Genomic DNA, 12,088 nt, shown 5'->3' on the forward strand with positions numbered 1-12,088 from the left:
TTTAATAATAATAATCTTTATTAGTGTCACAAGTAGCCTTACATTAACACTGCAATGAAGTTACTGTGAAAATCCCCTAGTCGCCGCACTACGGCGCCTGTTCAGATACACTGAGGGAGAATTCAGAATGTCCAATTCACTTAACAAGTTCATCTTTCGGGACTTCTGTAGGAGGAAACCGGAGCACCCGGGGAAACCCACGCAGACACTGGGAGAACGTGCAGACTCTGCACAGACAGTGACCCAAGCCGGGAATCGAACCCAGGTCCCTGACACTGTGAAGCAACAGTGCTAACCACTGTGTGCAACTCATCAGGTCCAGGGGTCTTAACAGTCTTTAGCCTCATTAATTTCCCTAGTACATTTTCCCTCGTGATTGCTGTTGTATTTATATCCTCCCTCCCTTCTGTGTCTTCATTATTTATTTTTAGAATGTTATTGATGTCTTCCACCCCATGAAAACTGACACAAGGTATTTGTTCAACGCCTCTGCCGTTTCCTGGCTCCCATTATTATTTCCCCAGTCTCGCTCTCCAAGGGGCCTATGCTCACTTTGGCCCCTCTCTTCCTTTTTATTTATTTAAAGAAACTCTTGCTGTCCATTTTTATATTATTTGCTAGTTTACCCTCATAGTTTATCTTCTCACTCTTTATTTTTTGGTCCTCTTTTGTTGGTTTCTAAAACTTTCCCAATCCTCTGGTTTACCACTAATCTTTGCCACATTACTTTTTTCCTTTTGATATAATACTATCCTTCACTTCCTTGGTTAACCATGTGGTTGATTTATCCCCATCCTAGAAGCCGCCTTCCTCACTGGGATGTAATTTTGTTGTGAGTCATGAATTATTCTCAGAAATGCCTACTATTGATGATCAACTGTCTTTCCTGCTAAACTTCTTTCCCAGTCCACTCCAGCCAACTCTGCCCTCATTCCTTTATAATCACAAATATTTAAGTGTAGCAGTTTTTTCTGACCCATGTTTCTCACTCAAATTGAATGCTAAATTCGACTATGTTATGGTCACTGCTTCCTAAGGGATCTTTTACTCTGAGATTGTTTATTAAACCTGTCTTTAATTACCACATCCAAAATAGCCTGATTCCTGGTTGGATCCACACACATTGTTCTAGGAAACTGTCCCAAATACATGATGAATTCTTCCTCCTGGTTACCTCTGCCAATTTGATTTTCCCAATATACATGAAGATTAAACTCACTATGATTAAAGTACTGCCTTTTTTACATGCCTTTATTATCTCCTAATTTATTCTCCATCCTACAGTATGGCTACTGTTTGGGAGCCTGTAGTCGTCTCCCACCAGTGTCGCCTTCCCCTTATTATTTCTTACCTTCATCCATGTGGATTCTACTTCTTCCAATGCAAGATCATTTCTTGCTATTGTACTTATTCCATCTCATACGAACAAAGCTACCCCACCACTCTCTTTCCTTCCAGCCTGTCCTTGGAAAAGTCACATACCCCTGAATATTTTGTTCCCAGTTTTGATCTCTCTGCAATCTCAAAGCAAGTCCAAAAAGGTAGAGGAGAGAAATACTCACCTACCAAACACTTACATGTAATATTACACAGGCATGTTCACTCAATGTTGTAGGACTGCTCCAATTTATCTTCTAGCGCTCAGGCCTTGGTCTGCTCCTGCCCCACTGACCTGTGGCTGTAGTAATGGAAACAAGATACAGCAATACCTCCCTCCCCCACTTCCCTAAACTCCCATACTTAGCTCAACTCCACAGTGTCTCTCACTGCAACCAGCACTCCGAGATACTTATTTACCCTAAGACTCATCTAATCCTCAAGAAACAAAGTTGAGTGGGTTATTTAGATTTGTAAAATCCTCTTGCTTTACTTACAGGACTAAATATTTTTGAGAAAATATTAGCATTTTTCTTTTATCTTGAAGCTCCCTATAAAGTTTGGATTGGGATAGATGCATTCTGGTAGCAGGGCAAATGGGATGATGTACTAAACCTAGCTGAGAGGCATTCACCAGAGGAAGGAGCAGTGCTCCAAAAGCTAGTGATTTGAAACAAACCTGTTGGACTTTAACCTGGTGTTGTAAGACTTCTTGCTATGCTCACCCCAGTCCAACGCCGGCATCTCCACATCATAGCTGAGAATGAACAGGAAAGAGCATGAATTCTGCATGTGCACATCACATCAGTCTGCATCTGAAAAAAGGAAGATGGGTGGGTGTTGTAGACCATCATCAGAGCTGGGTTACACCTGAAATGTTAACCGATCATTATCTTCCATGTGTTAATTTACCTGTGTGTTTCCAGCCTTTTCTGCTTTTGCAGTCATGTTGGTCAGCATGGAACACTCAATTTGGGTATAGCAGATGGAAAGTAAAGCATCCTGTACTGCAAAAGTATGCCTTGGCTTGAAATCCGAAAGAATGACATTTCCCATTTTGGCCATCTCTTTTGAATAAGATTGCCAAATTCGGAGTAGGCTTGAGCTCTGGGTTCCTGCACAGCAATTAGCGAGTTGAGATTAACCAATTCCATTTAATCCATTTAGTGAAGATCTGATTTTAGTTATTTTATTACCCCTTTTGTTGCACCACAGCCACACAGTTTTCTTCACTAAGAAGGTGCAGTTTTCTTCACCAAGAAACAGGATTATTGGAATCATAAATGCAATAGCTCTTTTGAATATATACTTCCAACAGGCAGAGCAATGCAACCCAGCTGGAGTGCTAAACAGTCCTAAGGAGCTCATGGCCAAGAACTGATTGAAATTCACATTCATATGTGATAGACATTGCACAAATAATGAGCAGCCTTGGGAGTTGAAGTTGCAATGATCTGAGGGGAGACAGACATTCCTCTATATCTCCCTTAAGCTGCTGGGCCTAATGCCAGTCAGTGGTGTATTAAGTTTGCACCTTTTTAAATTCCCCTTCCATTAAGGAAAGTTTCCCTGTGGAAGATTGGGGATATTATACTAGAAATTAGAATGACTGCAGTAAAATCAACGCAATTTTATTTAACTGGTTTAAATTTGGACTTGCTGCTGTTTTTATTCAATTTTTTTCCAATTGAGGGGTAATTTAGAGTGGCCAATTCACTTACCCTGCATATCTTTGGGTTATCGGGGTGAGACCCATGGAAACACGGGGAGAATGTGCAAACTCCACACGGACATTGATCCGGGGCCGGGATCAAACCTGGGTCTTCATCGCTGTAGGCAGCAGTGCTAACCACTGTGCCACTGTGCTGCCTCCCAGTCTCATGTTTGAAAGTAAAACTTAATAAGGGGGAAGAGCAACATTTGATGCCATGTTGAGCTTCCTCTGCTGTGTGAGACTTTCCTTTTGGGCACTGTAACATAATTCTAGCTGCATAAAAAGTCCACATCGTGCAGGAGAATACATGACTGCCAGCCAGACTCTGAAAATTGTGCACCAAGGGCAAACTAAACCACCACAAAATCAAAGTTGTCCAGGAAAGGAGGGGGTGGTGGGGGGCTGCTTTGGAAGAGCAATTCTGCTCTCCTGTGAAAACGTTCTTTGTTGCTATGTTAGTTTCTAATCATTGATGTGCTGTGTTTTTTCAGGAAACTACCATGACGACAGCTTTGGAAAACTTGTCAAAAGATGCTTTTGATTTGAATCAAAATAATCAAATGAAGAATGATTCTGGTAAAGAAAATGAGGGTGGTTACAAACTTTCAAGTAAGTAGAATGCATTTATTTATCCTTCAAGATTTTCTGATGCTTTTAAACTGAATTAATTACATTAAAGCAAAATGCCAGTATATGGACTGTACAGAACTTCAGAGCAACATTGAAAGCTAAAAGGATCACAGTAATTTCATGTTGGATGTACTCAGCCTTGTAGAGATAACAAGCCAGAACAGCTAAGCAGGCAAGAGTGCTGACAACCTGATGACTGTCATCAGTGGTCAGTCAGGGCTCCTTGACAGTGAGGGCTAAGTTGCAACAGGATCAAATATCTGGAGTCTCCGACTAAATGCAGGAGCCTTCATAAATTGAATTGTTCCATTTTGTAGCAAATCTGAAAAATGGTGAAACACTCCTTGCAAGCAGAGTTGGGCTGGATTATGTCTTGAAATATGTGACAATCTGTTTTTGACCACTGTTACTAGTCTGCAATCTGCCAAAAGAAGGCAAAAACACAGCTCACACACCATTGCACATTTTGGCTTATTAGAGTTACATTCTGTCTGAGACAAAACATATGCTGTTCATCTCCAATAAAATGTATACACGTTTTTTTGTGCCAGACTTTTACTATACATCTGTTTAGTTATTTCAAACGTTTTCGAGCTTCTGCATATTTTGTCAAGGGTCATGGTACTTGTACAGATCGACTACAGAGAGCATAAACAGCACTACAACTTAAACTCTGAATTTGTATTGTGTTTATGTTTTTATGTTCATTCTACTGAGTGTGAATGTAAGAATATAAAGGTAAAAACTAAACCAGTTATCTGAAAACTGATGGGCAGGTTATGCAAAGAAAAACCTGAGAATCGTTTGCAAGTATGTAATCTATTCCCAGCATAGAGTGTCAGTTTATGTTTGGGTATCGACACATCAGCAAGTTGTTTATCTAATATACCTAGAAGGACAAGGCAGGTGACGTGTGGGAAACAACGACAGATATGTTCACCTCTGGGTCACTTGCCATTCCTTCACTGTCAAACTTGGTCAAAGCTCTTAAATTCCCTCTCCAACAACACTGGGTGTATCTACACACGTCAACTATGTATAAGGATGCAGATGTTCAAGAAGCTTACCACCACCACCTTAAGGGAAGTTGGGGATAGTCAATAAATCACCTTGCCAGGGACACTCTCAGTCCAAAAATGAATTAAAGAAAAAAAAAAAATCACACTTCAACCTCAGCGATGTGATGTCTGAAACACTTGATGCAAAAAATCATTTTAATTTTCAGGTTAACCACAGTGGCAGTCACTTTCAAGCTGCCAAATAGCACACCAAGTTGGTTTACACAATTATATGTGATTTAGGATAAAGTTGTCGACATTGAGAACTTTAAATTTTGAAGAAAATTTGATTCACATTGGCTGTAAGCTTGGTTAAGCTATCCCACTACTGCTTGCGTGAATTGACTTGAGCGCATTTTGTGACCGGTCGACCAAAGAGCTGAGGCAGAATTTGTGCAGTTGTATTGGTCTCTTTAAAGTCTGCTGCTTAAGCCATTGTGCCGCTACCATTCTGCTGTGTGGGCCCTGATTTCAGTATTTTAAAAAAATATATATTTTTATTCTCCTTTTTCACATTTTCTCCCACATGTACACCCATCAACAATAGACAATAATCAGCAAGATATGTCAATCCCCATAATAACAACGATTCCATCCGCCCACCACCCCCAAACATCAGCCCGCTTGTTTACATAAACAAATGACAAAAAGGAATCAGGGATTACCCGTAGTCACCCTTAATCTACACAGGCCCCCCCCCCCCCCCCCAACCAATGTTCGATGTTATCCAGTTCTTGAAAGTGCATAATGAATAGTGCCCATGACTTGTAGAACCCCTCCGAGCTTCCCCTCAGTTCGAACTTAACCTTCTCAAGGGTCAAGCATTCCAACAGGTCCCCCCGCCACGCCAGGGCACTGGGTGGAGAGGCTGCTCTCCATCCCAGCAGGATCCGCCTTCGGGCGATCAACGAGGCGAAAGCTATGATATCTGCCTCTGCTCCCGTTTCCAACCCTGGCTGGTCCGACACCTCGAATATGGCCTCCTGGGGACCCGGGTCCAGTTTCACACGCACCACCTTGGAAATTACCCAAAACACCTCCTTCCAGTACTCCCCTGGCTTTGGACTGGACCAAAACATATGAACGTGATTCGCGCCCCCCCCCCGCAATGCTCACACACATCCTCTACCCCTTCAAAAAATCGGCTCATCCTTGCCCTCGTGAGGTGCGCTCTATATACCACCTTCAGCTGTATCAGCCCCAACCTCGCACATGAGGTGGAGGCATTCACTCTCCGGAGCACCTCACACCAGACCCCCTCCTCTATAACCTCTCCCAGCTCTTCCTCCCATTTTGCTTTGATCCCTTCCAGTGGTGCCTTATCCTCTTCCAGAATAGCTCTGTACACCGCTGACACTGCCCCATTCTCCAGTCCCCTTCTCGTCAACACCTCCTGCAGCAATGTGGAGGCCGGTTCCTCTGGGAAGCTCTGTATCTCCTTCCTGGCAAAATCCCGAACCTGCATGTACCTAAACACTTCTCCCTGCTCTAGCCCATACTTCGCTTCCAGCTCCCTCAATCCTGCAAACCGACCCCGAAGAAACAAATCTTTTAGCGTCTTAATCCCCTTCTCTTCCCATTTCCGAAAACTTCCATCCCACCTCCCTGGCTCAAATCTGTGGTTCCCCCGAATCGGCATTTCCCTTGACCCTAAACCCAACCCAAAGTGTTGGCGAAACTGCCTCCAGATTTTCAATGAAGCTATTATTACCGGACTCCCTGAATATTTCACCGGAGCTATCGGGAGCGGCGCTGTTGCAAGTGCCTTCAGCCCCGACCCCCTGCACAAACTCTCCTCCATTCTGACCCACTGAGAATCAACCCCTCTGACTCAGCTCCGCACTTTCTCCACGTTCGCCGCCCAGTAATAGCACAACAGGTTCGGGAGACCCAAACCCCCTGCCTGCCTTCCCCTCTGTAGCAGCACCTTTCTCACTCTGGCCACCTTCCCTCCCCATATGAATGAGGTAATCCTTCCCTCAATCTCCCTGAAAAAAGACTTTGGCAGGAAAATCGGTAGGCATTGAAAAATAAACAGGAATCGCGCCAACACATTCATTTTAACCACCTGTACCCCACCCGCCAGTGACAGAGGAAGGCCATCCCACCTTTCCAGATCGGCTTTCACTCTCCCCACCAAACTAGTGATGTTGTACCTGCAAAGCCTCCCCCACTCCCGGGCAACCTGCACCCCCAGATACCTAAAATGAGTCCCTGCTCTACGGAATGGCAGCCCCCCCATCCCTGCCTCCACCCCCGACCGAGACACCACAAAGTACTCACTCTTGTCCAGGTTCAACTTGTACCCCGAGAAAGATCCAAATACCCGCAGTAGCTCCAATATTCCTCCTATCGACGCACTCGGCTCCGCCACATACAGCAGCAAGTCGTTGGCATATAAGGACACCCTATGCTCTATCCCCCCCCCCCCCCCCCCCCGCACTATTCCTTTCCATGCTCCCGAACATCTCAATGCGATGGCCAACGGCTCAATCGCAAGTGCAAACAGCAGGGGGGACATAGGACATCCCTGTCTCGTCCCACGGTGGAGAGAAAAGTATCTCAAACTGATATTATTTGTGCGGACACTCTCCTTCGGTTCCTTATATAATAGCTTTACCCAGTTCACAAACCTTGGTCCCATCCCAAACCGCTCCAGCACTGCCATCAGGTACCCCCATTCTACCCGATCAAACGCCTTCTTGGCGTCCAATGCCACAACTACCTCTGTTTCCTTTCTTTCCGCCGGTGCCATAACAACGTTCAAAACCCTCCTAATGTTCGAAAACAGCTATCTCCCTTTCACGAACCCCGTCTGATCCTCCCCTATCACCTTCGGAAGGCACTCCTCCAGCCTACCCGCCAGTACCTTCGCCAACACTATTACGTCCACATTCAGAAGTGATATGGGCCGATACGACCCACACTCCGTCGGATCCTTATCTTTTTTTAGTAACCGGGAAATCGATGCCTGCCCCAAGGTTTGCGGCAACACCCCCTTCCCTATTGCCTCCTCAAACATCCCCACCATCAGGGGTGCCAACCTATCCTTAAGTTTTTTATAATATTCCACCGGAAACCCATCCGGCCCTGCCACCTTCCCCGACTGCATCCTCCCAATCGCATCCTTTATCTCCTGCTCCACTATTGCTCCTTCTAATGTAGCCCTGTCCCCCTCCCCTAGCCTCGGGTACTCCAACCCATCTAGAAATTCCTGCATCTCTCGGTCTCCCCCGAGTGGCTCTGACTTGTACAACCTCTCATAAAACTCCTCAAAAACCTTGGTAATCAGCACTGGGGCCACCACCAACTTCCCTGCCCTATCCTTCACCTGACGAATTTCCTTTGCCGCTGCCTCCCTCCGGAGCTGACCCCGCCTTATCTCCATGTTCATAAACTGCACCCCTTGCTCGTCTCAGTTGGCGCACCGCCTTCCTGGTGGACAGTCGGTCGAAGCTCACCTGTAATTCCTTCCTCTTTTCCAGCTTCGCCGGGTCCCCATCCTCTGCATACCTCCTATCTACCTCCAACATCTCATCTATTACCCTCTGTCGCTCCAACCTATCCTCTTTATCCACCTTGGCCTTAAACAAAATTACCTCACCTCTCACCACCGCCTTTAGAGCCTCCCAGACGACTGCCTTCGACACCTCACCCGTACAATTGAAACCTACATATTCCTTAATTACCGTTTCAATTTTCTCACAGAACACTTGGTTCCCCAAAAGCCCCACATCCAGTTTCCACCCCGGTCTCTGCTGCCCCCTTCTCCAGCACCATATCCACCCAATGTGGAGCGTGATCTGACACTGCAATTGCAGAGTATTCCGACCCCTTGACTCCAGCCAGCAAAGCCTTCCCTACCACAAAAAAGTCGATCCGCGAGTATACCTTATGGACCGCTGAGAAAAACGAATACTCCCGCTCCCTTGGGTGCAGGAACCTCCAAGGGTCCACCCCTCCCATTTCCACCATTAGCCCAGCCAACGCCTTCGCCCCCCCGATGGGACCAGCGAGCGCGGCCGTGATCTGTCCAACCTTGGCTCCTGCACCAGGTTCCAGTCCCCCCCCACAATCAGCTCATGCGTGTCTAAGTCGGGAATAGCCCCAAACACCTTCCTTGTGAATCCCACATCGTCCCAGTTGGGACCGTATACACTTAACGGCGCCACTAATCTCCCCTCCAGTGCCCCTGTCACAATCACATATCTACCCCCCTGATCTGCCACCACCTTCTCCACCTGGAAGCGTACCCTTTTGCTGACCAGCACCACTACCCCTCGAGCCCTTCCATCAAATCCGGAGTGAAACCCTTGGCTAACCCAGCCCTTTTTAAGTCTCACCTGGTCCTTCACCCTCAAGTGAGTCTCCTGCGGCATTGCTACATCGGCTTTCAAACTTTTAAGATGTGCAAGCACCCTTGACTGGACCTCCTAGCCCTCTCACGTTCCACGTGATTATCCTTACTGGAGGTCTCTCACCGCCCCCCCCCCCCCCCCCCCCCCCCCCCACCTTTCTTATCCACCATCACCATACCACCGGGCCCTGCCCCATATGCCTGACCCGCCCCTGTCCATTGTTAACATCGAACCCCTTCTCCCCCCCCTCCCAAGAACCCCCCCTACAAAAACATCCCCCAACATCCATCCCTCCACCCCCTCTTGCTCACCTCGTAGGCCTATTGAAGCCTGCTATCCAGGCTCCAACGTCCGCTGTCCTCCTCTCACCTCACCCCCGTTCACTAACTGACTTTAGTTAGCTAGCGCGGGTGACTCCCCCCGCCAAGACCTCTCGCCCCCTTCCACCCAGTCCCAGAGAAGGAAACACCAAAGCAAACCCAACAATTCAACCCCTACAATTCACTAACATAACATTTAACTGTCGCAACACAGAACGCCATTAACTTGAACTCTGTAACAATGCAAAGAGAAGTAAATTTCAATACAAATTGGTAAAAAGAAAGTTGTAACATTTGTACATTTTCCAGCCGCTCGTCCACAGTCTCACTTCCAGTTCCACTCTTCACGTCTGTCCCAAGCCTTCTGCCCTCACAAACGCCTCAGCCGCCTCCACTGTCTCAAAATAAAAGTCTTTGGCGTTATATGTTACTCTCAACTTCGCCGGGTACACCACACCAAATCGCACCCCCTTCTTGTACAAAGCCGCCTTCACTCGCCCAAACGCCGCTCGTCTTTTTGCCAACTCCACCGTCCAGTCCTGGTAGATCTGAACCGCAGTACCATCCCACAGCACCTCATGCTCCTGCTTCGCCCAGCTTAATACTTTCTCCTTCATGCAAAACTTATGGAAGCAGATAATTACTGCCCTTGGCGGCTTGTTCACTTTGGGCTTTGGCCTTAATGACCGATGAGCTCGGACTAGCTCGTACAGGGTGGGGCTCTCACCCTCCCCCAGCAGCTTCGCCAACTTCTTAGCGAAGTATTGTGTTGGCCTTGGGTCCTCTGTCCCTTCGGGCAAGCCCACAATTCTCATTGTGCCGCCTTGAGCGGTTTTCCAAGTCTTCCAGCTTTGCTCGGAGTCCTCTGTTACTGATTTCAGTATTGAACAAGACTTTCAGCTGTTTTCAGCAGTAATACTAACCATGATTCAGGACCAGTTCACAACAGAATTGGGCTGCCAAAGAGTTGGAGATTTTTAAAAAATGCCTGCCAAATTGCGCCATTTTAGGATGTAGGAACATCAGTAAGCTATTTAGCCCAACCGATCTGATTCACTATTTGTTCTGCAACATTTAAATCGCCTCCTGACTTCACAAAGCCTGTCCACCATCTATGAGGCACAAGTCAGGAGTGTGATGGAATGCCATTTGCCTGGATGAATGCAGATTTAATAACATTCAAGAAGCCTGACACAGAGAAATATAGAAAATAGAAGCAGGAGGAGGCTATTTGGCCCTTCGAGCCTGCTCCACCATTCATAATGATCATGACTGATCATCCAACTCAGTAACTTAACCCCGCTTTCCCCCCATATCCTTTGATCCCCTTTGCCCCAAGTACTATATCTAACTGCTTCTTGAAAACATACAATGTTATGGCCTCAACCAATTCCTATGGTAACAAATTCCACAGGCTGGCCAATCTCTGGGTGAAGAAATTTCTCCTCATCTCGCCTAAATGGTTTACCGCATATCATCAGACTGTGACCCCTGGTTCTGGACACACCCACCATCGTGAATGTCCTTCCTACATCTATCCTGTCTCGTCCTGTTAGAGCTTTGTAAGTTTCTGAGGTTCCCCTCCATCCTTCTGAACTCCAGCGAATACAATCCTAACCGATTCAATCTCTCCTCATACGTCAGTCCTGCCATCCCAGGAATCAGTCTGGTAAACCTATGCTGCACTTCCTCTAACTCCGTCCCACCATCCAGAACAAGGCTTAATCAGAATCCCATCCACCACCTTAATCACAGAATATCACAGTGCAGCAGAGGCCTTTCGGCCATTGAGTGTGCACTGACAGGTGAAAATCACCTGACCTACGTACCTAATCCCATTTACGAGCAGTAGGCCCATAGTTGTGAATGTTATGACGTGCCATGTCCTCATCCAGGTACTTTTTGCAACCACCTCTACCATCCTCCCGGGCAGTGCATTCCAGACCGTCACCATCCTCTAGGTAAATAAACATTTCCTCACATCCCTGCCCAAAACCTCCTGCCCCTCACCTTGAACTTGTGTCCACTTATGAGTGACCCTTCAACTAAGGAGAACAGCTGCTCCCTATCCACCCTGTCCAGGCCCCTCATAATCTTGTACACCTCAAACAGGTCACCCCTCAATCTTCTGTGCTCCAGCAAAAGCACCCTAATCTCTTCATAACTTAAATATTCCATCCCAGGTAATATCCTGATGAATCTTCATTGCACCCCTTCCAGTGCAATCACATCCTTCCTATAATGTGGCAACCAGAATTGCGCACACTACTCCAGTGGCCTCACCAAAGTTCTATATAACTCCAACATGACCTCCCTGCTTTTGTAATCTATGCCTTGATTGATGAAGGCAAGTGTCCCATATGCCTTTTTCACCGTCCTATTAACCTGCCCTTCTGCCTTCAGAGATCTATGGACAAACATGCCAAGGTCTCTTTGTTTTCCCGAGCTTCCTAGTGTCATGCCATTCATTTAATACACTTTGGAAGGAGTAGTTTAACAAGAAAGTATCACCTCGCACTTTTCAGGGTTACATCCCATCTGCTACTTATCTGCCTGTTTGACCATCCCTTTTATATCTTCCTGTAACCCAAGACATTCAACCTCACTGTTAACCACCCAGCCAATCTTTGT

At 46.5% G+C, this 12,088-nt stretch overlaps 1 protein-coding gene across 2 annotated transcripts in view; it reads left to right on the forward strand.

The window, feature by feature from the left end:
• Positions 1–12,088, forward strand: part of cdc7 (cell division cycle 7 homolog (S. cerevisiae)) — a 69,134-nt gene that overhangs the window by 15,520 nt on the left and 41,526 nt on the right. For both annotated transcript variants that reach the window (XM_072510474.1, XM_072510475.1), the window contains exon 2: positions 3,583–3,700. In XM_072510474.1, coding sequence (XP_072366575.1) covers positions 3,592–3,700 — 109 coding nt within the window. In that variant the 5' untranslated portion in view covers positions 3,583–3,591. The remainder of the gene's footprint in view (positions 1–3,582; positions 3,701–12,088) is intronic.

Source organism: Scyliorhinus torazame, chromosome 7 (assembly GCF_047496885.1).
Source record: "Scyliorhinus torazame isolate Kashiwa2021f chromosome 7, sScyTor2.1, whole genome shotgun sequence".
Taxonomy (NCBI): Eukaryota; Metazoa; Chordata; class Chondrichthyes; order Carcharhiniformes; family Scyliorhinidae; genus Scyliorhinus; species Scyliorhinus torazame.